This window comes from Oncorhynchus mykiss, chromosome 2 (genome assembly GCF_057628025.1).
Source record: "Oncorhynchus mykiss isolate SJ-2025 chromosome 2, ASM5762802v1, whole genome shotgun sequence".
NCBI classification, from domain to species: Eukaryota; Metazoa; Chordata; class Actinopteri; order Salmoniformes; family Salmonidae; genus Oncorhynchus; species Oncorhynchus mykiss.
The window spans coordinates 79,321,062-79,348,048 of record NC_143023.1 but is presented as its reverse complement, the minus strand read 5'-3'; the positions used below and the strand labels follow the sequence as shown (position 1 = coordinate 79,348,048).

Sequence of the window (26,987 nt, the reverse complement as noted above, 5' to 3'; positions counted from 1 at the left end):
TATATATATCTTTTATCATAATTTTAGCATTTTAGTAAATAAATATTCAACTAAGATTGGTGTGGTACGAACTCATTGGTGAGACCCGGGTCCGTGCAAATTCACGGGCTATACGACGTTCAGAACGAGATTGGTAGAGGTAACTGGTTAATTAGTGGCTGTTGTAAAATCAATATTCTGATATTCTCTGAGTTAATTTGGGAAATAGAAACTCAATAAAAACTAGTTTTCCCATGGTGCCCCAGGTTAATGAGTTAATAATTGCTTGATTCAGTTAATCACGCAATTAGAAACTTTAATCATTCGATGAGCAACAGTCGTCACATTAACTAATACAACGTCACAACACACGTCTTGCTAGAGCATTGTGAACTGTGGTGACACAGTGGTCTGAGCAGCAAGCTTATACTCTGAGCATCACATGTTCACACCCAGTGCTGGTCAATCATTTAAATATTTTGTGTGAGTGTAGAGGAAGGCATACACTGTACCTTTTCAAACGTCCAAAATTGAAGTATATTTCTAGCGATCAGGCTGCTCTAGTTACGGGGATCTGCTCAAAGCCAGGCTCTACTGGCACAGGCTCAATAATTCCTTACCTGTCATCCCTCGTACGCTGGCCATCCACTCCCCTTTGCTTCCTACACTCCCTCTCTCATTTGCATTGGTTCATTTTCAGCACCATGAAATACCTAAAATCCATAAGGACATTCAGCTAGGCACACACTCTAAAGTATGCACACACACACACACACACACACACACACACACATACACAGACACACAGCTCAAAGTAGTCCAAGCCGTTAAAGTCATGGAATTGGAACTCTCAACTGCAATGATACTCATTTGTTAAAGGGGAAAAAAATCAATGATGGATTACCAAGATGGCGTAGCAGTCGGACGTCTGTTTTGTCTTGTCTTGTGCCGTGTATATATCATTTTCTTCGTATATATTTAGTATATATTTATCTCAATTTCCATCTACGGGCTGAACATACTCTCCTGCAACCCGCCTCACACAATTTGGTATGGATCTGCAATTTCAGAATCCCCGTCAGAAGCTAGCCAGCTAACTAGCTACTAGCTTGTGGGCAGTTAGCCGCTGCTAGTGTTCATCACCGTTAACTTGGACATCAGCCAGCCTCAGCCCGGTCAATTCCTGCCAGTCCGCACAGCGCGATATCAACTCAGAGAATGTTGGACTGCTTTTTCTACCACATCTCCGGATTCCTACGGCAAGCTCTGAACCTTTGCACAGGATCATCGCAGCTAGCTAGCTGCTAGCTATCCGAGTGGCTACTCCTGGCTAACATCTCTGTCCCGAAGCAAGCACCAGTTAGCATGGAGCAAGCCTCGAGCTAGGCCCATCTCACGGCTAGCCGAAGAGATCCATCAGACAATTCCCGGGCTTCAATACTTATTTTGTCAATTGGCCTGGATCCTCTGCTAGCCTGCTAGCCCCGGCCTGCTAGCTGTCTGAATCGCTGTGTCTCCAGCTCACCTAGCTACTCACTGGACCCTATGATCACTCAGCTACGCATGCCTTTCCCTAATGTCAATATGCCTTGTCTATTGCTGTTTTGGTTAGTGATTATTGTCTTATTTCACTGTAGAGCCTCCAGCCCTGCTCAATATGCCTTAGCTAGCCCTTTTGTTCCACTCCCCATACATGCAGTGACCTCACCTGGCTTAAATGGGGCATCTAGAGACAAAAACCTCTCTCATCGTCACCCAATGCCTAGGTTTACCTCCACTCTACTCACATCCTACCATACATTGTCTGTACATTATGCCTTGAATTTATTCTTCCACGCCCTGAAATCTGCTCCTTTTACTCTCTGTTCCGAATGCACTAGACAACCAGTTCCTATAGCCTTTAGCCGTACCCTTATTCTACCCCTCCTCTGTTCCTCTGGTGGTGTAGATGTTAACCTAGGCCCTGCAGCTCCCAGCATCACTCCCATTCCCCAGGTGATCTAATTTGTTGACTTCTGTAACAATGCATGTAAACATAAGAAGCCTTCTCCCAAAGTTTGTTTTATTCACTGCTTCAGCACACTCTGCGAACCCAGATGTCCTAGCCGTGTCTGAATCCTGGCTTAGGTAGGTCACCAAAAATCCAGAAATGTCAATCCCCAACTCTAACATTTTCTGACAGGATAGAACTGCCAAAGGGGGCGGAGTTGCAATCTACTGCAGAGATTTTTTTTTGTCATACTTTCCAGGTCTATGCCCAAATAATTTGAGGTTTTACTTGTAAAAATCCACCTTTCCAGAAACAAGTCTCACCGTTGTCGCTTGTTATAGACCCCTTCAGCCCCCAGCTGTGCCCTGGACATCATATGTGAATTGATGGCCCCCCATCTATCTCCATATTTCGTACTGTTAGGTGACGTAAACTGGGACATGCTTAACACCCCTGCCATCCTACAATCTAGATGACCTCAATCTCATATTAAAGAACATAAATGGTTCAAGAAAAGTGTGATAAATAAAAATAAATACCAATTTCATTTAAGGACCAAAAACTGACAGCTGTGCCATATAAATTGCAAAATGGTTGGGAAGAGATTTGCGATGTATCCATTCCATGGCAAATGGTTTATGAATTGATACGCAAAACAAATGCCGGATTCAAAACTTCGATTTTTTTTTTACTATACAAAATTCTTGTAACCAATAGAATGTTATATATACAGTGCCTTGCGAAAGTATTCGGCCCCCTTGAACTTTTCGACCTTTTGCCACATTTCAGGCTTCAAACATAAAGATATAAAACTGTATTTTTTTGTGAAGAATCAACAACAAGTGGGACACAATCATGAAGTGGAACGACATTTATTGGATATTTCAAACTTTTTTAACAAATCAAAAACTGAAAAATTGGGCGTGCAAAATGATTCAGCTCCCTTAAGTTAATACTTTGTAGCGCCACCTTTGGCTGCGATTACAGCTGTAAGTCGCTTGGGGTATGTCTCTATCAGTTTTGCACATCGAGGGACTGAAATTTTTTCCCATTCCTCCTTGCAAAACAGCTCGAGCTCAGTGAGGTTGGATGGAGAGCATTTGTGAACAGAAGATTTCAGTTCTTTCCACAGATTCTCGATTGGATTCAGGTCTGGACTTTGACTTGGCCATTCTAACACCTGGATATGTTTATTTTTGAACCATTCCATTGTAGATTTTGCTTTATGTTTTGGATCATTGTCTTGTTGGAAGACAAATCTCCGTCCCAGTCTCAGGTCTTTTGCAGACTCCATCAGGTTTTCTTCCAGAATGGTCCTGTATTTGGCTCCATCCATCTTCCCATCAATTTGAACCATCTTCCCTGTCCCTGCTGAAGAAAAGCAGGCCCAAACCATGATGCTGCCACCACCATGTTTGACAGTGGGGATGGTGTGTTCAGCTGTGTTGCTTTTACGCCAAACATAACGTTTTGCATTGTTGCCAAAAAGTTCAATTTTGGTTTCATCTGACCAGAGCACCTTCTTCCACATGTTTGGTGTGTCTCCCAGGTGGCTTGTGGCAAACTTTAAACGACACTTTTTATGGATATCTTTAAGAAATGGCTTTCTTCTTGCCACTCTTCCATAAAGGCCAGATTTGTGCAATATATGACTGATCGTTGTCCTATGGACAGAGTCTCCCACCTCAGCTGTAGATCTCTGCAGTTCATCCAGAGTGACCATGGGCCTCTTGGCTGCATCTCTGATCAGTCTTCTCCTTGTATATGCTGAACGTTTAGAGGGACGGCCAGGTCTTGGTAGATTTGCAGTGGTCTGATACTCCTTCCATTTCAATATTATCGCTTGCACAGTGCTCCTTGGGATGTTTAAAGCTTGGGAAATCTTTTTGTATCCAAATCCGGATTTAAACTTCTTCACAACAGTATCTCGGACCTGCCTGGTGTGTTCCTTGTTCTTCATGATGCTCTCTGCGCTTTTAACGGACCTCTGAGACTATCACAGTGCAGGTGCATTTATACGGAGACTTGATTACACACAGGTGGATTGTATTTATCATCATTAGTCATTTAGGTCAACATTGGATCATTCAGAGATCCTCACTGAACTTCTGGAGAGAGTTTGCTGCACTGAAAGTAAAGGGGCTGAATAATTTTGCACGCCCAATTTTTCAGTTTTTGATTTGTTAAAAAAGTTTGAAATATCCAATAAATGTCGTTCCACTTCATGATTGTGTCCCACTTGTTGTTGATTCTTCACAAAAAAATACAGTTTTATATCTTTATGTTTGAAGCCTGAAATGTGGCAAAAGGTCACAAAGTTCAAGGGGGCCGAATACTTTCGCAAGGCACTGTATGGGGGATACAATCTTCCCAGCTCTGCAGATTTTGCTGTGAGAAGGCAGAGCCATTAGATAATTTATTTTGGTATTGTCCATGTGTAGCTCGTTTTTGGTCACAGATCCAGGAATGGCAGAAGAATTGCAACATTTGCCTACGTAGAACTAACGATGCAGATAGCAATACTGGGTGATTTGTGTCACAATCGTCGTATGGAGTAGACCAAAGCGCAGCATGGTTAGAATACTTTTTTCTTTGTTAATGAAGAACACTTAAACAAAGTGACGCTATGATAACAAGTGCTGACACAGGCAACTACACATATAAAATAACCCACGAAATACCCAAAGGGGCGGCAGGGTAGCCTAGTGCTTAGAGCGTTGGACTAGTAACCGAAAGGTTGCAAGTTCGAATCCCCGAGCTGACAAGGTACAAATCTGTCGTTCTGCCCCTGAACAGGCAGTTAACCCACTGTTCCTAGGCCGTCATTGAAAATAAGAATTTGTTCTTAACTGACTTGCCTAGTAAAATAAAATAAAAAATAAAGAAGAAGATGGATGCCTAAATATGGTTCCCAATCAGAGACAACGATAAACACCTGCCTCTAATTGAGAACCAATCTAGGCAACCATAGACCAACATAAACACCTAGATGAAATGGGTTGAATGGGGCTGAAGGGTGGGACTAATAACAAGATAACCAATGTAAAACATACGGGGTCTGTAAAATGTATATAGGTTCAGAAATGTTGCGAAATAGCACAGTTACAAATAGAAATCAAACTGGATGGACATCAGAAATAGAGGAAGGACTAAAAACAAACAAAACAAAATATAAATATAAAATATAATATCATGTAACATAGATTGTGCCTGTAAAATGTGTATAAGATGTATAAACTGAAGGTAGAAGCCAAAGTGTTTATTAGTTTACTGCAATTTGGGGAAGGGTGGTAGGGTTTGTGGGGAATAATAAAGATATATTCTTAAAAGAGTATGTATATCTATATATGTATGTGTATGTATATACAGTATGTGTATGTGTATGCATGTGTGTATGTATATGGATATATATATATGTATATGGATATGTATATATATATATATATATATATATATATATATATATATATATATATATATATATTTACCCCAAAAATATATGGGGGATCGGAAATGATGCAGACAATTACATTGACGGAAGCAACAATCTTTCCGCAATTTTAAGCTGATCCACCCCTTAAGAAAAAATTATAATAATAAATGAAAAATAAATGCTGCCACACATACCCTCGTAAAACTACCACTCATGCTGCCAAACATACCATCATAAAACTGCCACTCATGCTGCCAAACATACCCTCGTAAAACTGCCCCTCATGCTGCCAAACATACCCTCGTAAAACGGCTATCCTTGACTTGCAATCCTTGACTTCGGCGATGTCATCTACAAAATAGCCTCTAACACTCTACTCAGCAAACTGGATGTAGTCTATCACAGTGCCATCTGTTTTGTCAACAAAGCCCCATATTCAGTATTACCCACCATTGCGACCTGTATGCTCATCGCCAAACCCACTGGCTCCAGGTCATCTATACGTTTTTGCTAGGTAAAGCCCCATCCTTATCTCAGCTCACTGGTCACCATAGCAACACCCACTCGTAGCACACGCTCCAGCAGGTATATTTCACTGGTCATCCCCAAGCCAACACTTCCTTTGGCCCCCTTTCCTTCCAGTTCTCTGCTCCACTGAAGCTGGAGTCTTATATTTCCCTCTCTAACTTTAAGCATCAGCTGTCAGAGCAGCTTACCAATCACTGTACCTGTACACAGCCAATCTGTAAATAGCACACCCGACTACCTCATCCCCATATATTTACTTACCCTCTTGCTCTTTTGCACCCCAGTATCTCTCCTTGTACATCATCAGCTGCAGATCTATCACTCCAGTTTTAATGCTAAATTGTAATTATTTCACCTCTATGGCCTATTTATTGCCTACCTCCCTACTCTTCTAAATTTGCACACACTGTACATAGATTTTTATATTGTGTTATTGACTGTATGTTTGTTTATGTGTAACTCTGTGTTGTTGTTTTTTTGGCACTGCTTTGCTTTATCTTGGCCAGATAGCAGTTGTAAATGAGAACTTATTCTCAACTGGCCTACCTGGTTAAATAAAGGTGAAATAAAAATAAATCAATAAATCATTACAGTTATGGTGGTCAATGTTGACGATGAAGAATAGTATGTCATTTGAAAAAAAAAGTCTCTCTCTAACCTGCATGAGGCCTTTTATGTCCTCCATGCCCTTATTTAGGGCTGTCAGTCATGGACCCTTGTGGTTACCCTACCTCCTCTACATTCCCTCCCTCCTTCTCTACCTCAATATTTCTCTATCATCCACAGTACAGGAGGAAAACAAAGGTTCCTGAGAGAGGGAGGGCAGAGAGAGCAGGCAGGGTGAAGTAAGGTAATTTCTGTTGTCTCACCTCAGCGCTTTTCCTCATTCAACTTTGATTAGCTCCAATAATGTAAATCAGTCTTTTCAGCTGTTTGCAAAGATAGGGTGAACGGAGAAGACTGAGAGGAGAGAGAGAGTGAAGGACATGTCCCTTCCATCTATCCCCTTCCTCCTCTTTCCTCCCTCCATCTTTCAGACATGAGGTCTGTGAAATACTGATTCTGCTGTGCTCATTTGTACCCATAAGAACTGCACCACATAGTGGGAATGTAATGTCTGAATCACTCTGGGGAGTGATACCTTTGGGAATGATGGTTAGTTGGTTAGATAGCTAGGTAATGTCCCTGAACCTGGTCATCCATTGCACTTTGAATGGATTCCACCCAAATCTTGAATAATCTTGAGCGACACATCAATGATACATCAATGACACCAAAGGGTATGGCTACAACATTTGGGCATTGGTATTGGAATTCCATACTGAAACTATTGGTGGGATTATTGATATATCACTCTGTTTTACATTTCACTATAACGCTACACAATCTGCTAGTTTCAACTCTAGTTAATTTGTATCCGTAGATAAACAATTAATAAAACTACAATTAAATAAATATCCTGTTAGATGTTGTTCTGGTCTTGAGGGAAAAGCAGTGTTTCACTGCCAGATAATCGTTGTTATGGTAATCTATGTGAGCAAAAAGTCATTCCACAACCAGCTAACAATGTTTTGTAAAACAGAGAAACCTGAGGAGAGAATGTATCCTCAGTCAGCCAGTCACGACAACACACATAATTAGTTACCTGACTCACCCGTGCTAATTGTCCCTCTCATCATACCCCTTCTCTCTCTCCTTTTCAATCTCGGTTTTCTCCTTTTCTTCCACTCTGTCCCTCTAGACCACCTTCTGTGCAAAACCACTTTTAGCCAAAAAGAAAGAACGGGGGGGGGGGGGGGGTGGGGGGGGGTGGCACTGGGAGAGCTTCAACATCTGCCGTGAGATAGAGTACTTCATCAGTCATTTACCATCATGAATATAGAGCAGCAGTGGAAACAGACAGCATTTTGTTGTTTGCCCTCTTTATAATCCCATTATTCTGTTCTGTACATTGTACTATTCGGCAGCATTGTTTTACCACTTCTCACATATTGCAGACTGACACAAAACACCATCACATTAACTTTTAATTGTAGCCAACATGTTTCAGAGCTAAACTGTTTTGTTTCACTGAGTTGCCCAAAAATATGGTATTCCCCAAACTCTCAACAGGCACAAAGCGAAAAAGAAAAGAAAATCTCTCAACACACTCTCGTTTGGCCTAATTTGCTTCCCTTGCATTTATGTCTGGAAGTTAGCATGCTGTAGTGCAACAGAACATTATGCAAGGGTATGACTTCTACTATTATTGTCTTGTCCAGTTCTTCTCATAACTACTAAGTTACTTCTGAGATGCTTCTTCATTGTTTCAAGCCTTCTCTTCCTGGGCTGTGGTACTATGTTGGATCCAATCAGGGGAGGTATATAGTCTGTTTGATCTAGTGTTATGCTACTAGCTGGGTCAGAGAGAGGCAGTTGTTGGGCCTGGGGCAGATATATGTGGTGGCTTGTCTCTGAGTTTGGTTAATTTAAACACAGGGGGCTGGCTGGAGCTTTAGTAGGTTAAAAATACAGCCTCACACACATCAATAATCTCTCTTTCCTTTTCCTTCCTCTCTCTGTCATTAGGAAAAGTATTTACGAATAGGAGAATCACAGGAATTAGATGCCTTCATGAAGTATGAGTTAGACACAGTACTAGACTGTACTGAATCATCATTATTTATTCATTATGTCACATGAATAGCGCATCCCAGGGTATGGTTCCTGAATGCATGTGTGACTAGAAGCACATGCAGTGGCTTCATCACTTATTTATTGTCATTTCAGATGCATCTGTGTCTCCCTTCCTTGGGCTCTCCATGTTTTCAGAAATCCACTGCTGTTCCTGAGACAACAGTGTCACCTATGGGTTTATGAGCGAGTCACACTCTCACAGTCCAGGTAACAGTCTTTCAACCTAGACTAACAAAGACACTGTGACATGATATTTGAAATCATTGGTACTCTCAATACAGGGACCTGACCTGTCATAATATGTAACATACACGCATCCACACACAAGCACAAACACACACAAGCATGCACACATACAATCAGTGTTCTTTCACTCTCTTTATAACCCATTCGTCCTGTTAAACATTTAGCAAAGAGACCAGCTCCATATTCACCAGAGAAAGAGGAAAGATTCTAATAATTCACTCTTCTCTTGCGGTGCTCATTACTGTAACTATACAGCCATTGTTCTCTCTCATTCTCTGGGAGGGAAAAACGACAAATAACAATTGAGCCAGAGAAATCGTCATTTGTAGATGGAATTGACGCTAATACAATTATTCAGATTTTTCCCTCGTGGATCAAATTCAGAATGTGAATTTTTGAAGATGACACTAACAGGCATGATAAGCTGTTAATGAGCGAGGGAGGGGAAAGGAGGACCAGCGGATGTGTTCCGTGCTCGTTAGAGCATTGCGGCAGCTTCTGTACCCACCCTTTCACTCCAGTCTCGCCTGGACGGACTGACTGACAGTTATCTTGGCCATTATGGTCATGACCACTGACTGTAAATAGGTATTAGGGGCTTCAGAGAGGACCCTATAGAGGGCTGTATTATTGTTCCTTAGGCCTGTTTTACAGTGCATTTGGAAAGTTTTCAGATCCCTTCACTTGTTTCACATTTTGCTGCATTACAGCCTTATTCTAAAATGTTTTTTTTTTTAAAAGCCCCTCATTAAGCTCCACAAAATACCCCACAATGACAAATCAAAAACATTTTTTTTGAAATTTTAGCAAATGTATTAAATAAAAAAACTGTAATATCACATTTAGATTAGTATTCAGACTCTTTACTCAGTACTTTTTTGAAGCACCTTTGGCAGTGATTACAGCCTTAAGCCTTCTTGGATATGACGCTACAAGCTTGGCACACCTGTATTTGGGGAGTTTCCCCCATTCTTCTTTGCAGATCCTCTCAAGCTCTGCCAGGTTGGATGGGGAGCGTCGCTGCACAGCAATTTTCAGGTCTCTCCAGAGATGTTCAAACAAGTTCAAGTCCGGGCTCTGGCAGGGCAACTCTGGCAAAACCACTCCTGCATTCTCTTGGCTTTGTTTTTATGGTCGTTGTTCTGTTGGAAGGTAAACCTTTGGCCCAGTCTGAGGTCCTGGGGGCTCTGGAGCAGGTTTACATCTAGCATCTACCTGTACTTTGCGCCATTCATCTTCCCTTGATTCTTACTAATCTCTCAGTCCCTACCGCTGAAAAACATCCCCACAGCATGTTGCTGTCACCACCATACTTCACCGTAGGGATGGCATTGGACAGGTGATGAGCGGTGCCTGGTTTCCTCCAGATGTGGCGCTTGGCATTCATGCCAAAGAGTTTAATATTGGTTTCATCAGACCAGAGAATCTTGTTTCTCATGGTCTGAGAGTCCTTTAGGTGCCTTTTGGCAAACTCCAAGCGGACTGTCAATCCCCTTTTACTTTGGACTGGCTTCCGTTGTGACAATATTCTTCGTCCTCCTCTGACGAGGAGTAAGAAATGTCGGACCAATGCGCAGCGTGGTATGTGTTCATGATATTCATTGACTGAACACTGAAAATACAAAATAACAACGTGCAATAAACTAAAACCGAAACAGTCCTGAAAGGTGCAGAAAACACTAGACAGAAAATAATCACCCACAAAACACAGGTGGGAAAAGGCTACCTAAGTATAATTCTCAATCAGAGACAATGAACGACACCTGCCTCTGATTGAGAACCATAGCAGGCCAAACATATAAACACAACATAGAAAAAAGAACATAGACTACCCACCCCAACTCACGCCCTGACCAAACTAAAACAAAGACATAACAAAGGAACTAAGGTCAGAACGTGACATCCGTCTGGCCTATCTACCATAAAGGCCTGTTTGGTAGAGTGCTGCAGAGATGGTTGTCCTTCTGGAAGGTTCTCCCATCTCCACAGAGGAACTCTGGATCTCTGTCAGAGTGACCATCATGTTCTTGGTCACCTCCCTGACCAAAGCCCTTCTTCCCTGATTGTTCAGTTTGGTCGGGCGGCCAGCTCTGGGAAGAGTCTTGGTGGTTCCAAACTTCTTCCGTTTAAGAATGGTGGAGGCCACTGTGTTCTTGGTACCCTTCCCCAGATCTGTGCCTTGATACAATCCTGTCTCGAGAGATTTACAGATAATTCTTTCGACCTCATGGCTTGGTTTTTTCTCTGACATGCACTGTCAACTGTGGGACCGCATATAGACAGGTGTGTGCCTTTCCAAATCATGTCCAGTCAATTGAATTTACCACAGGTGGATTCCAATTAAGTTGTAGAAACATCTCAAGGATGATCAATGGAAACAGGATGCACCTAAGCTCAATTTCGAGTCTCATAGCAAAGGGTCTTATCTAAATAACGTATTTCTGTTTTTCTATTTTATAAATTTGCAAACATTTCTGAAAAACTGCTTTCACTTTGTCATTATGGGGTATTGTGTGTAGATTGATGAGTATTTTATTTTAAATACATTTTAGAATAAGGCTGTAACGTAACAAAATGTGGAAAAAGTAAAGGGGTCTGAATACTTTGCGAATGCATTGTATGATTGATTACATGCTGTAGAATTGTAGCGCTATATACTTTCATCTAGGAATATGTGTATCTATATAAAATCTAGAAGTACAAAGTGAAAGAAGTAGTATGTACAGTTTATCACTCCACTTTTCACTCCTTTGGTATGGCAATTCACACAGCCTCCAAAGAGTTGATATAACAGACTTTGATCTCTCCTTCTCTGTCTCTCTTTTCTCTCTCCTATTTTCCCCAATGGACCTCTGTATCATCAACCGACCCCCATCCAAAAAAAAGGCGGAACAGAGATGCATGAAATGAGCTGCCAAATACTCGACTCTTCTCACAGCGGCAAAAAAATAGTGAAAGCAAGACTTGAACACGGGGAAAGAAGGGATAAAGTTGAGAGGGAGAGAGTGGAAAAACAGGCCAAGCCATCGGCTGTAATAAATAGCTTGCGACTCCAGTTGACCACTGATGTCCGTATTAATCTTACAAAAGTCAAATCTGGTCAGCCGTACATAGTTGGACGGCACCAAGCACGACTTAAGCCCCCAAATTACACCCTGGAGGGACTTTACCCTTTACAAGTAAGATGAAAAACTGCTCCAAAACAGCCGGCAAACAGCAGCTGTGTTACAAATAGGCAGCGGGGAGAAGCTGGGGTGTTGAGCTGGAGATCAGCAACAGTGGGTTTTACCAAGCAGGCTGAGTAGCTTGGGGAGACAGGGACGGGGACAGGGGACGGAGGAAGGGGTACAGGAGGGTTCTCAGAGACCATCATGGTAATGCTGGGTTTCCTCATTCATTACCTCAGAGGCAGCAGTGTTGTGGGAACTGGTCCCAGTCACATGTAGTAAGTAGAGAACTGCAGAGAGTTACCTAAGCCAGCAGAGGGCAGCAATCCACCCTGCTCCTCTCAGGACTAAGGCCAGGTACAGTACAGTACATGGCCAAACGTATGTGGATACATGCTCGTCGAACATCTCATTCCAAAATCATGGCCATTAATATGGAGTTGGTCCCATATTTGCTGCTATAAGAGCCCTCACTCTTCTGGGAAGGCTTTCCGCTAAATGTTGGAACATTGCTGGAACAATCTCAACAAACCATTTCTGTATGGACCTCGCTTTGTGCACGGGATATTCTGAAACAGGAAAGGGCCTTTCCCAAACTGTTGCCACAAAGATGGAAGCGCAGAATCATCTAGAATGTCATTGTATGCTATAGTGTTAAGATTTCCCTTCACTGGAAAGGGGCCTAGCCCGAAACATTATTCTTCCTCCACCGAACTTTACATTTGGTACTGTGCATTCGGGCAAGTAGTGCTCTCCTGGCCAAGATTCACTTTTCAAACCCAGATTCGTCCATCAGAGTGCCAGATGGTGAAGCAGGATTCATCAGTCCAGAGAATGTTTCCACTGCTCCAGACTCCAATGGTGGCGAGCATTACACTGCTCCAGCCAAAGCTTGACGTTGCGCATGGTGATCTTAGGCTTGTGTGCGGCTTCTCGGCCATGAAAACCCATTTCGTGAGTCTCCAGACTAACAGTTATTTTGCTGACGTTGCTTAAAGAGGCAGTTTGGAACTCGGTTGTGAGTGAACTCGGTAGTGAGGACAGATTATTTTTAGGCACTCAGTGGTACCATTCTGTGAGCTTGTATGGCCTACTACTTCGTTGCTGAGATGTTGCTGCTCCTAGACGTTTCCACTTCACATTAACAGCCCTTACAGTTGACAATGGCAGCTCTAGCAGGGTAGAAATGTATAGATTTGGCTTGTTGGAAAGATGGCATCCTATGATTGTGTCACGTTAAAAGTCATGAGCTCTTCAGTACGGGCCATTCTACTGCCAATGTTTGTCTACGGGGATTGCATAGCTGTGTGCTTGATTTTATACACGAGACAAAAACAGGTGGGGCTGAAATAGCCTAATCCTCTAATTTGAAGGGCTGTCCACATACTTATGGCTATGTAGTGTATGTCCCCATGGGCAATACGGAGAGAACAAAATCTACATTTAATTAAACCAACAGAGAGAAGGAGAGAACTAAATCTACAGTTAATTAGACCAACAGAGAGAAAGAGAACAAAATCTACATTTAATTAGACCAACAGAGAGAAGGAGAGAACAAAATCTACATTTAATTAGACCAACAGAGAGAAGGAGAGAACAAAATCTACATTTAATTAGACCAACAGAGAGAAGGAGAGAACAACGTCTACATTTAATTAGACCAACAGAGAGAAGGAGAGAACAAAATCTACAGTTAATTAGACCAACAGAGAGAAGGAGAGAACAAAATCTACAGTTAATTAGACCAACAGAGAGAAGGAAATAACAAAATCTACAGTTCATTAGATCAACAGAGAGAAGGGGAAAACTCATTTGAAACATAGAAAACCTGTGTTGTACTGATTTATACATTTAATGACATACTGTAAATATTGAGTTTTTTCTCATAGGACTGAATAAGTTGGCCTACAAGTTGTTATTATTGTCACTAATGTCATACAGTTCTGCCCCTCCCATAAGGAAAGAGTTTTGTTGGAGAATGATAGCTTTGCTTAGGTAAACATGTGACTCATGCATGACATGGATAGACTTTGTTGGAAGAAACTTGTCATATACTTCCCTCTCTGACTTCTCCTTGCTTCAGCCTATTATACAGTTTCAGCATTTCTAAATGTTCAGTCAACGACATGAAGCTGTTAGTGCTCCGATCTAAGCTCCGCTGAACTCCAAAGAGAGTTATCTGTGTGCTTTAAGAACATAGATGAGTGTGGCAATGTTACATTTGTCAAAATCCTAATTGGCAACAAGCAGAAATAGACTATTTGTACTTCTTCTGATCATTTTCAAAAAACAACTACTGCAAGTAAAAAGGGTGACATGGTTCACTAAAGAGCTGCATGTGATGAACTAAATTCTCTATACACAGTATTCTGATTGTATTTACTGTTGTGTTATTCAAACTATGTTTGTAGAGATCAAAGTAAGATACATCAAATATAAATGTCAAAGGCATAAAGTCACTCAAACATTGAACTGTCTAATTAGCCAGTAATTCATGTTCTGTTAGATAATTAGGTTGCCCGGGCAACAGGGTTTGGTGGATTTGAATAGAGGCATGATAGTGTCTCTGAATAACACAGTAATATGACTATCTCTATCTCTATCAATCAGCTAATGCGGTTTCCACGGAACAGACAAAGAGAATCACATGATAAGAGCAGCAGGAGAAGCTCTCAGCATGCCACACATCAGCTCTAACAAAGGCACCAGCAGCAATTAGATCACATTGAACACTCATCTCACTATGCTCATGTGTTTATCTGGTGTCTGTGTCAGACAGAAAAAAAACAACTAAGTTGAAGTGTAAACATATAGGTAGAAGCTCTGAGCACCGAATGGTGTGTCACCTTCAAACTTCTGGTGCTGGTAGGAGAACAGAGTATCCACAATACAGGACTGGTCAAAGCATCTTCCACTCACCAACCACAGTGCTCCCCTGTTGAGGTGAGACATGGTAGTGTCCTAGACACACAGATCAGTGTTCCCCCTTTTTTTCTTTCTTCATCAGAAGAAACAGCAGATAATGGGAATTTTGTTACTGTAGCAAACGGTATGTCTACACTGATTCAATGTCACAAAGTATTCATATGAAAACAGGGTTCTCTGATGGACAATTAGCCGAAGGAAATCTAATTATGCGTAGGACGATAAAAAAACCTAAGTGTATGAATAATACAAAAGGAACATGTTGGCCATCGTTCTTGATGTTAGCTTCGAAAGGTTAGTCAAATACATTTTCAGAGTCTATCTTTAGCCAAATGTTCTGAGACAGAAATATCATCAGGTTTGAGACAATGCGAACTTCATGCCACCTAGCGACATTCTGTGTTTGTATGTGTGTGTGGCTGTGCATGTGAGAAACAAAGACAGAGAGAGAGAGAGAGAGAGAGAGAGAGAGAGAGAGAGAGAGAAAGAGAGAGTGACCAGAGACCAGACCAGAGACCAGAGAGAGAGCACAAAGAGTGAAAGTAACACCTACAGTATGTCAGATGTGTTGTAATTCACTCAGTCATTTGTATGCAAATTCCTATCTGTCCCGAACCTGTCCTGGTAGCCAATTGGGGAGGGATAAGGATAGGACAAGGAAGCTGACAGCATAAAATAACCACTGCTGGGGCAGCACCTTGGTGTGTGTGTGGGCTGGAACTTTTTTTACGTTTTGGGAACCAAAAGAGCACAGCTTCTAGCACTGAAAACAACACTCCACTCATTTGTGGAGAGAAACACAGCTAGCTACCTCACCTACCTGAAGTCATCTGAGAGGAGAGAAAGAGAGAGCGAGAGAGAGAGAGAGAGAGAGAGAGAGAGAGAGAGAGAGAGAGAGAGAGACGACACCTCCCATCCTGGTCGGAACCCAGTCCATAGCTCTGGTAGGAAACCATGCTGATCATTGCTAGGCAACCAGCTTTGCTTCTATGTTGTTAGTTGCTGTTATACTGACTGAGTAGCGCAATCAAAACAATGGCTGAAATGGCTGGGCTTAGGAGTGAATTGGTGTTTTGGCTATGCAGACAGTGGGTATTCGATCTGTAGCAAAGCAATGTAGGCACTACTTTCAGAAAGTAGGCACTACTTTCAGACTAGAATGTGATGGTTTGATTAATTTATCTAACTGTGTGTCAAGCTTTGATTGCCTGTACTTGTAATTGAGCATTAGACAAAACTGTTACAATGCCGTTCACACAGCGTCAGGCTTTAAATAACTGTGTGGCTTGCATTTGAAGTCCTAAAATAAATGGCATACGCTTTTGTTTACAAAGTAAATATGATCATGGACAAATGTACTCCTCATGGGCCCTGTTTTGTTTTGATATACAAACTTCCCCTTTGAAAGAGAAGCAAAACAAATGTTGGTAAGCTCCTTTTATAATGAAATCAAATCGAATTGTATTGGTCACATATACTGTACATGGTTAGCAGATGTTATTGCGAGTGTAGTGAAATGCTTGTGTATCATAGTAATATGTGACAAGGTGCAGTACATCTACACGCTAGTGTACTGTATTCACCTCACATGGGTTGTAACTTAAATCCGTTGAGATAAAACTCCACAGAGGGATTCTCCAGAAGCTTCAGTATAGGGAAGTGTGACCTGCCTGCACTTGTTTACTGCTTACCAAAAGTTACATTTGTCAGTGATCATTTGTTTGTCCGTTTATTTCCTTCATCTGTAAGCTTAGCATCATGATTGCAGGTAAATATATTCTGCAATGAGCTTTTTATTTTGATGGGTGATAAGATGCACATGTAGTGAATATTGATCAGGGGCAAGTCTCCCTAAAGCTTTGCCTAGCTAACATGGAACTGTATTACTCACTGCTGAATAGTTCACACATTGGATCATTAATAAGTTAATCTTGAACAGACCAGGAGATTGTAGTAAATGAAAACTGTTACATGATGATAGGGACATGCCAAACTAAATGGTCAGGAAATACAATAACTGCAGTCTACTTCCATGAAGACAGGCAGTCTTCAGACGGCTCAGACTAGATGGTAGGCAGACAAATAGTAGACAGCACTGAGAGTTAACACAAAGCATGCAGGTGGTGAGACTTGGCATCCTGAGCTGAACCAAAGCCATGGCCTAAACTGCCAAGTGCCACATATCTCTAGTGAAATCTCATTCGGGGATCTTGTTCTTGGGAAACTGCTTTTGTTTAGGATTGAGGAAGACTTGGTATAATTTATGTTTCTCATTCAGCCTGTCACTGTGCCCACATAGGTCATGTACTGTAAAACATGGTGTTGTACAGTTATTTGGTGTCATTGTTTTATTAGCCATCATAATCCAGCCTTTTCCAGGTAGTGGTCAATAAAGAGAAGCTGAATATAGGTCACTGTATAAAGAGCTGAGTCTATTGTTTGTCAAACTGATGCTGCAGGCGAGCACTATGACAACCTTTCACAGACAGACCATATTTGTTTATAATACGCTCTTACAATATGATAAAGCAGATTACATTGTCATATTAAATATTCAATCCAAAATCAAGATGTTTTCAGATTTCAAAAGTTGGCTGATTTTGAGATGAGCTGTCCCTGGAAGCACCTATTAGTGAACAATAATTGACCGCAAATTCTACATTTACTATAGATGCTCCAAAAAATTAAACTCCAGGTAGGCATTCTCTTCCACAAAGTTGAGATAACTGGACTACAGTCTAGACAACAGTAAAACATGTGACAAGGCCATTACACGTACAGTGTTGCAACAACCTCACCTTCAATATTCTTGTCATAGGCCTCAGTGCCGACCTGCAATTCTAATGTACTGTATATTTACATATAACATGCAAATATAGTTGTGGTGAAGTGTTTTCTCAACAACAGTTAAATGAACGTAGCCATGTTGTTGGCACACTATTAACATTTCACGGGCAGTCCTTTATGGTGGGGTTACGGAGAAGATACAGTGCTTCACCTGCTGTGCACTACAGACGTCTTCCCATAGATATTCAAATAACTAATGATTGATACTATCTATGTTGTATTTACTTTTACAATAACACTTCATTACCAATTCTTTAGAACTTTATTTGAACTTGTTTTTAAACTTGAATTGTGTCATTACAGTCAAAGTTGATCTGATTGTGGCATTGGGAAGTGTTTCATTTCTTAATGTATTTCTCAAGTATACAGAACTATAACGGCTATTGCCTACCCAATTGAATAAGCATATTACATATTGCACACTGGATGATGCATTCCTTCATATGTATACTGTTCATTCATTGGCATTAGCAACTATAATTACCTGAGTATCACAGCACTATTAATATGTGTTGACATCCTAATGGGATGTGGTTCTGAAAAAAAGGAACTGCACTGTAACCTAATCTATTTAAAACACAGACATGTCATTTAAAGGAAGAGCTTGTTTTATCTGGGTTGTCAATCATACATGTCCTGCAGGCATTTCTGCACAGAAATGTCAAGTTCTCCGGTATTAACACATCATTGTGTGACTGACTCATTTCATTCAGCCATCAGAAGAACAAATAGGCCTATATGTATGCAAAACAGACAGACATACAGATCCATCACTTTGCAAATACACGTGTTGAGGACGGTGAGCATGTCACCCAATCACCATCATGCTGTCTTCACACTGACTCCCTTTGTCATCCTGTTTCACATCTGTCAATGTCGTCATATAGAAACATACCCTATCTCAACTCAGATACTCAGATTTGGGAAAGACACCATTTGTGTGCACCGTGTGGGATTACACTGTAACCTACCAATCATCTTGTTCAGGGTTTTACTCCATACTGAATGTATGTGTCTTTCTCCCCCAGCTCTGGACCATGGTCCGTCATACCACCTGTATCATGAGCATCCCATCCACTGCCAGCATTGAGAGCCAGCTGCCCACAACATGGAGCTCCTACCCCTGCTCAGACAGTGAGGACTAGTGTGGTTGCTCAATTCAGTGAATTGCTCTGCTGGTTTAATTATTTACAAATACCTGGGCTAGCCGGAGTTCAAATGTTTTCACTACACCCCCAACACATTCAAAGTATGAAAAAAACCCACTTAATCTCTACCTTTACCCCTGACTCCAGTTTCCACAGTGATGCCTGGTTACACCAGTCGCCTGTGGTCCCAGGACTCCCAGCCTCAGTATTGGTCAAAGTATCAGGTGTGGGAGTGGCTGCAGCAGATGCTGGATATGCACCAGATTGACGCTGCCACCATCCCCTTCCAGAACTTTGATGTGGACGGACGTCAGCTGTGCAGCATGACCTACCAGGACTTCACCCGTGCTGCGGGCACCGTGGGGCCTATCCTCTACCACAGCCTCACCGAGCTCAAATGGAGCGGTGGGTTCACACACTGGACTATAATGTTCTTTGTTATTGTTATGTTTATCAGAATGAAGGCCAGGTCAGGCCATGCAATGTTGAAACATACTGTGATGGATTAGGTCATCAAATGTTGAATGGTAGTATTTAATTTCAGTTAACACTTGAGTCGGTTAGAATACCACAAAAAAACAGGAACAGTAAATTGTACCAGCGTAGGAGGATCAAGGATTTAGGAATTCAATATCAAGTTTGATTAACACAAAATAATGAAAGCCCATGTTGTTACTGTACTTGTAATGGTATTACCCTTAAATGAGCCCTTGTTTCTCCATGTCATCACTACACAGGTCAGTATCCTGGTGTGGAGTTTTCACCGCTGGACGTTATCAAATCAGAGCCAGATGGTAAAAGCACCATAGACAAAACACTGGCATGCATGAACGCACAGAGTCATGTACTTCAAGTCATCCCTAAGAAACTCATCCAGTTATTACATATCTATGCATGTCTCAACTTGTTTGACACGTTTTAATTAATAAATTATGTAAGTTGAAACTAGTCTGTGATTAGACTAAACACTTCAGATGGGCGGCAGGTAGTCTAGCGGTAAAGAGTGTTGGGCCAGTAACCGAAAGTTTGCTGGTTTGAATGCAAGCTTAATGTGCTCTCCTGTTTTAGTAGATTTCCCTTGCCCATTCACAGAACCTAGCATCTATCCTGCAGGTAGGTACCACATTGGAATGGATAGGATTTTGGAGAAAGGTACAATTTTTAACTAACTTATGGACAGCATAATTTTTTACTTGTTGATATTTCTTTATGTTTTAGATATTTACGATCCCTCGTTTCAATCGCTTGCACCTGTGGCCTCACCCACTCCCTCCAGTCCAGGTAAGAAACAAGACCAAAGATGAGGACTGAAAACCTAATCTAAACACACTAATTGGAACGAGCCCCAATCCAAGGGAAGACATCGACCTACAGTAGCTGAGTCCCCAAAGAAAATATGGCTTCATCGTGGTCCTTTGAAGTTCAATTGCTAGAGCATTGCGCTTGTAATGCCAGGGTAGTAGGTTCAATTCCTGGGAACACCCATACGTAAAATGTATGCTTGCATGACTGTAAGTCGCTTTGGATAAAAGCGTCTGCTAAAGGGAATATATTATTATATTACTGAGCAAACAGAGTGGCCATGCAAGTCTATTGAGTAAAGTCCATGAACATTCAGTGAGTGATCATTTTGAGAAAGAGGCAGCTGAGTCTACTCCTTATCACCAAACTACATCACCACAACGTCACTGAGCAAACAATGCATGACAATACAACTGAACAAACTCATCCTGTTTATGTTCCCCACACCCATGTAATTTAACAGTGTTGGGCTCCATGGAATAAAATCTGAAATGCGTAAAACAGTGGTACAAAGGTTAGGCTAAAGTGTGGATTAGTGATGGGGAAAAAACGATTCAATTACATATCGCAATATTATTTTTGGACAATATTAGATTGATATTTGACTCCAAGTATTGATTTGTAAAAAAAATATTTAAAAAATCTACATCTACCATAGGTAGCAATAGCTAGTGCTAGTGGGCTGTACCTCCGCCGAAATGCCGGTATGTTTAATTGTATTTCTAATGTAATGGCAAAATGTAGATTTCCGCCTAAATAGACATACTCAAAAGTAACTGCTATTCATGTGTAATTACATGATTCTGACATGCAAAAACATGGCATATTTGGAAAGAAGACATCTGGAAGATTGTGAGGAAATGATCAGAAGATAGGTAGGAGTTACACAGTTCCGAATACACAAGATCAAGCACACACTAAATAAAAAAAATAAAAAAAGTAATCTTTCATTGACAAGCTATAAGTGAATTACTCATGCTCAGAGCTGGAAACACATCAGATGGCTTCCACAAATTGTGAACAATATCTGAAAAAAATGAGATTGGTAGAATGAGATTGCTAACAACTAGAAATGGGCAGATGTTTAAGTAAGTGGTGTCAGGTGTGGTCACGGGATGTTTCCAAGTCTCTGAGCCAGCTAGCAATAGTTCATATTACGCATAAAAGGTTCTAGGCCTTGCTTTGTCCCACCCAGGTCAACTGCATATCCCTGGAATGCGTTTTGCATATCCCAACTCCCCCTGAGAGTGGGGTCATCTTGGGTCTGCTATTGTCAAGTGGTACTCTGGAGCACTTAGGGTTAAGTGCCTTGCTCAAATGCATATCGAAAAATAATTTCACCATGGGGATTCAAATTGGTGACCTTTTGGGTACTGGACCACTGCTTTAACCACTAGGCTACCTAATGCTGTAGGTTAGTTGGTTGGACTACTATGATGCTAGACCAACTTGTGGGTTCGATTGCCACATGTATCAAATGTATTAAATGTCTTAATTTGTATTTGTTTTTAAGCATCTGCTAAATTACCATATCTGTTTATTATTTTACTTCCAGACACAAATAGATCTCACAGTCGCCCTCATCAGGTCAAAAAACACAGTGAGTAGTATTTACATGAACATCTTCAGTACTATCGAATCATATATTTTAATATAAATGCTCAACATTTTGCCCATGAAAAAACTGATAGTAGATGGTTCTAATTTCCACCACCTGTGTGTTTTTCCTCAGACCCCCGGGGGACCCACCTTTGGGAGTTCATTAGGGACATTCTGCTGAACCCGGAGCGGAACCCAGGCCTGATCAAGTGGGAGGATCGGACAGAGGGCGTGTTCCGCTTCCTCAAGTCAGAGGCCGTGGCTCAGCTGTGGGGCAAGAAGAAGAACAATAGCAGCATGACCTATGAGAAGCTCAGCCGAGCTATGAGGTAGAGACTGAAAGGATTAGGGGGGTTTCGTGTTTATTTCCTGGTTCACATGTTAAGAAGTCATTTTGGTTGTTCCGTTAAGGTCCCTGTTTGTACCCTTCCAGATATTACTACAAACGGGAAATCCTGGAACGTGTAGATGGACGAAGGCTGGTCTACAAGTTTGGAAGGAATGCACGAGGATGGAGGGAGTCAGAGAAGTGAAAGAGGACACCTCTCCACCATTTTGTGCCTTTTTTTTAACCACCATGCGAAGATGTCTATTTATGTTATTTTGTTGGATATTAATGTGTCACTGTGATGTTTTACTATATATGTTGTTTATTTTACAAAGAGGAGCAGAAAGCCTCATTGCAACTCTTAACATTTTTGTCAGTTTCTGTATGATATATTTACATATGGTTAAGAAAGACCATAATTTACATTTGACTGCTTACATTTTCCTGTTCAGAGAGTGATGACTATTTGCACTGAAAGCAATTTTTGATTGAACAGCAAAAAGCAATGACATATGGGGCGACAGGTAGCCTAGTGGTTAGAGCTTTGGGCCAGTAACCGAAAGGTTACGAGATTGAATCCCTGAGCTGTCGTTCTGCCCCTGAACAAGGCAGTCAATCCACTGTTCTTTAGCCATCATTATAAATAAGAATTTGTTCTTAACTGACTTGCCTAGTTAATTCAAAAAGTTTTAAAAACTATAGATGCGTTATTTTAAATATTTCCAGCTTGTTGTACACATTTAAACTGTGTAATGTTCTTTCCGAAGTATGTTTGATTGAAGTGTTAAGCAAGACATCTCCTTTAGTAAATATGAAACTCTTGACTTCTTTGCATTCATCCTCTTCAAATTTGTTTTAGTTATGAATATATAACAGATCTCACAATAGAACCACAACTTCCCTATTCATGTACAGGATAAACAGAGAACTTTTTGGCCCAAACACAATGGCAGCTCAGGATAGTATGATAGAGCACATTCAGATGCAACAATGGGACATGCGGAAATTAGAGGATGTTCTGTGTGTGTTCTTCAAGATCTGATGCTGAGAAATGTCTTCTCATTTTACAATGTCAACTCGTCTTCACCCATTTACTACGCTATGCTGTAAAAAGAAATGTGTAAATACCATATTTGTATTTTAAATAATAAAGGACTTGTGTTTTTGAAACAACAGACGAAAGCATGCCTGTGTGTCATTATTTGTGTGAGCTAGATGAACATCCCACTGTTAATTTCATGTTGGATTTACATTAGTTGGCAACTCAACCAAATGTAAAAATGTTTTACTGTGAACTGACATCTGTGCCGAGTGGGATGATTATCACACAAATCAGTTGACTGACAACTCTCCCTGTTGAGCCCTTCATGTCAATCTGAACTTTATTGACTGCTATCATACAAAATGTAACAAGAACTCCAGCTGAGTTTTGCTATTTTCTTTTTTTTTATAATCAAGCAATCTTATCTGACCCAAGCTTTCACTTTTAACTGCCAATTGCATTTTGGGCTGTTTCAATTTTAGCTAGATGGGATCAGTACCCATTTGTCAACAGAGAGCAGGGAACCAGGCCTTCATACAGAGTTGTTGGATGAGGCTCAAATCTCTCTCTCGCTCTCTCTTTCTCTCTATGCCTGCCTATGAGAAGCCATCAGTTTTAGAGATAGGACATGACATTGCTGTCTTATCACTGAGATTGTAAAATGCCAGGCAGTTAATTGTTCTCTGGTGCATGTCATGGCCGTTCTGCTGACACCGCGGGGTGATGGACAGATGACTCGCCTCTGATGTCCGCTCAGATAAGAAAAGCGACACTCAATGCCCCCTTTCTCACACCCTGTGTTTGCAGTCAAATCCCTGTCCATGCCTCCACCCCTGCTCTGTGCAATTCATGTTTTTTTTATCCTCCTCCTTTACATAACACTGATTGCTGTGTCATTCTTTTGGTGTCTTTGTTGAAGTCCGCAAAATGTACCCATCTTTGAAAATGTTATCAATGTTCAGTCTCTTTGCTTTCACACCCACTGTTGTACTACTTTATATAACTGGAGTTTGAGTTTGACATTGTAGCGAGGAGGAGGTCGTGGCAGTCTGTATTTTTTTTTAAATAGGAAATTAAGTAAAGAGTGAAGCAAATGGGTTCATTTCAACATCAACGGCCGAACATCAGGGCCAGCATATCAAACTGGCCAAAACTTCAACATTTCTTCTGATATGATCTGGTCCCAGTTGACAGTTCAAGATATTTTTCATAAGACTTTTTGCTAAATTGAGGACAGACATAAAGTCAGTCGACACAGAATATACATAGCATATTCTATTGAGATATTATGCAGACGGCTGTTAGTGTCAACGCTTGATTGGACCGCCATGAATCAGGACAATGTAAATTAAGGTTAACAATGAAAACCATTTTATATTAAACCATACCTTGCATCATATAGGTTGAATGTAAACTGAGTTGTTAAATGATCAGGTAGAGAAAGCACCTATTATTTATTAACCTTGCTCATCCATGAATTCTGAAGTGCTGCACAATGCATATCCGCATGCATACACTATCATATCAAGATAAGCCTTCCTGTATGCATACAATATCACAACTACAGCAGATAAAGAGGTGATATTGATGATTTTATCAGTTTAAATCAGCAACATTACTGATCTGTGTGAACGGCTGGAATCCAGTCTGATTTTAGTGTTGTGTTTGTTGATGTTGCTGCGAGTCTGAAACATAGGGAAATGTGTGAATATCGGTCTCAGAGAGATTACTGAGCAGTTAGGCAAATGGTCTAGACTGACATAACCTCTGTTGTGCAAAGAAACAGGAGGCTGATTTCCCTAACTGACTACTGGCCAGTGGATGCAAAGGAGGGGAATAGACAAAGTACCCAGTATAGTTACAGAATATTGGGGTCTGGTAAAAAAAAAAATCTCCTGGTATGCAGATGTTTTGCTGAGAACTACATGTGCATATGTGCAAGTACTGTTGTATACTGGGGCAAAAAAGTATTTAGTCAGCCACCAACTGTGCAAGTTCTCCCACTTAAAAAGATGAGAGAGGCCTGTAATTTTCATCATAGGTACACTTCAACTATGACAGACAAAATGAGAAAAAAAAATCCAGAAAATCACATTGTAGGATTTTTAATGAATGTATTTGCAAATTATGGTGGAAAATAAGTATTTGGTCAATAACAAAAGTTTATCTCAATACTTTGTTATATACCCTTTGTTGGCAATGACAGAGGTCAAACATTTTCTGTAAGTCTTCACAAGGTTTTCACACACTGTTGCTGGTATTTTGGCCCATTCCTCCATGCAGATCTCCTCTAGAGCAGTGATGTTTTGGGGCAACACGGACTTTCAACTCCCTCCAAAGATTTTCTATGGGGTTGAGATCTGGAGACTGGCTAGACCACTCCAGGACCTTGAAATGCTTCTTACAAAGCCACTCCTTCGTTGCCCGGGCGGTGTGTTTGGGATCATTGTCATGCTGAAAGACCCAGCCACGTTTCATCTTCAATGCCCATGCTGATGGAAGGAGGTTTCACTCAAAATCTCATGATACATGGCCCCATTCATTCTTTCCTTTACACGGATCAGTCGTCCTGGTCCCTTTGCAGAAAAACAACCCCAAAGCATGATGTTTCCACCCCCATGCTTAACAGTAGGTATGGTGTTCTTTGGATGCAACTCAGCATTCTTTGTCCTCCAAACACAACGACTTGAGTTTTTACCAAAAAGTTATATTTTGGTTTCATCTGACCATATGACATTCTCCCAATCTTCTTCCGGATCATCCAAATGCTCTCTAGAAAACTTCAGAAGGGCCTGGACATGTACTGGATTAAGCAGGGGGACACGTCTGGCACTGCAGGATTTGAGTCCCTGGCGGCGTAGTGTGTTACTGATGGTAGGCTTTGTTACTTTGGTCCCAGCTCTCTGCAGGTCATTCACTAGGTCCCCCTGTGTGGTTCTGGGATTTTTGCTCACCGTTCTTGTGATCATTTTGACCCCACGGGGTGAGATATTGCGTGGAGCCCCAGATCGAGGGAGATTATCAGTGGTCTTGTATGTCTTCCATTTCCTAATAATTGCTCCCACAGTTGATTTCTTCAAACCAAGCTGCTTACCTATTGCAGATTCAGTCTTCCCAGCCTTTTGCAGGTCTACAATTTTGTTTCTGGTGTCCTTTGACAGCTCTTTGGTCTTGGCCATAGTGGAGTTTGGAGTGTGACTGTTTGGGGTTGTGGACAGGTGTCTTTTATACTGATAACAAGTTCAAACAGGTGCCATTAATACAGGTAACGAGTGGAGGACAGAGGAGCCTCTTAAAGAAAAAGTTACAGTTCTCTGAGAGCCAGAAATCTTGCTTGTTTTTTAGGTGACCAAATACTTATTTTCCACCATAATTTGCAAATAAATTCATTAAAAATCCTACAAAGTGATATTCTGGATTTTTTTTATAATTGTGTCTGTCATAGTTGAATTGTACCTATGATGAAAATTACAGGCCTCTCTCATATTTTTAAGTGGGAGAACTTGCACAATTGGTGGCTGACTAAATACTTTTTTGCCCCACTGTATATATCTATATATATATATATATATATATATATATATATATATATATATATGTGTATGTTTGTTTTCAATCTACGGTCCATTGACAACAGTGTATGAGGGTCCTGAGTAAGAAAGTCTAGGACATAATGATAGTTAATCTAATGGATCAAGTTGTGCAGTTATAGACACATCTAGGTTTTGAGGTGGCAAAGTGAAAGAGGTTTGAGGAAAGCGTTGGTGAACCAGTCAA

At 41.0% G+C, this 26,987-nt stretch overlaps 1 protein-coding gene and 2 long non-coding RNA genes across 5 annotated transcripts in view; 2 read left to right on the top strand and 1 right to left on the bottom strand.

Annotated features, from left to right (window-relative positions):
- LOC149985241 (uncharacterized) overlaps nt 1–26,987 on the top strand; it is a 1,026,866-nt gene that overhangs the window by 220,957 nt on the left and 778,922 nt on the right. The gene's annotated exons all lie outside the window — the stretch shown is intronic.
- LOC149985243 (uncharacterized) overlaps nt 1–26,987 on the bottom strand; it is a 414,418-nt gene that overhangs the window by 351,926 nt on the left and 35,505 nt on the right. The gene's annotated exons all lie outside the window — the stretch shown is intronic.
- On the top strand, nt 6,656–23,350 carry ehf (ets homologous factor). Of its 3 annotated transcripts, XM_090217247.1 has the most exons (10): nt 6,656–6,780; nt 8,700–8,813; nt 18,820–18,925; nt 19,087–19,344; nt 19,677–19,733; nt 20,008–20,052; nt 20,158–20,220; nt 21,797–21,841; nt 21,974–22,169; nt 22,274–23,350. In XM_090217247.1, exons 3-10 carry the CDS (start codon nt 18,829–18,831, stop codon nt 22,371–22,373), a joined length of 861 nt encoding a protein of 286 aa, XP_090073373.1. In that variant the 5' UTR covers nt 6,656–6,780; nt 8,700–8,813; nt 18,820–18,828; the 3' UTR covers nt 22,374–23,350. The 3 variants fall into 3 exon arrangements, with proteins under 3 accessions (XP_090073373.1, XP_021428797.1, XP_021428793.1); XM_021573122.3 differs by lacking the exons at nt 6,656–6,780; nt 8,700–8,813 and adding an exon at nt 15,591–15,888 and having other exon boundaries at nt 20,011–20,052; XM_021573118.3 differs by lacking the exons at nt 6,656–6,780; nt 8,700–8,813 and adding an exon at nt 15,615–15,888.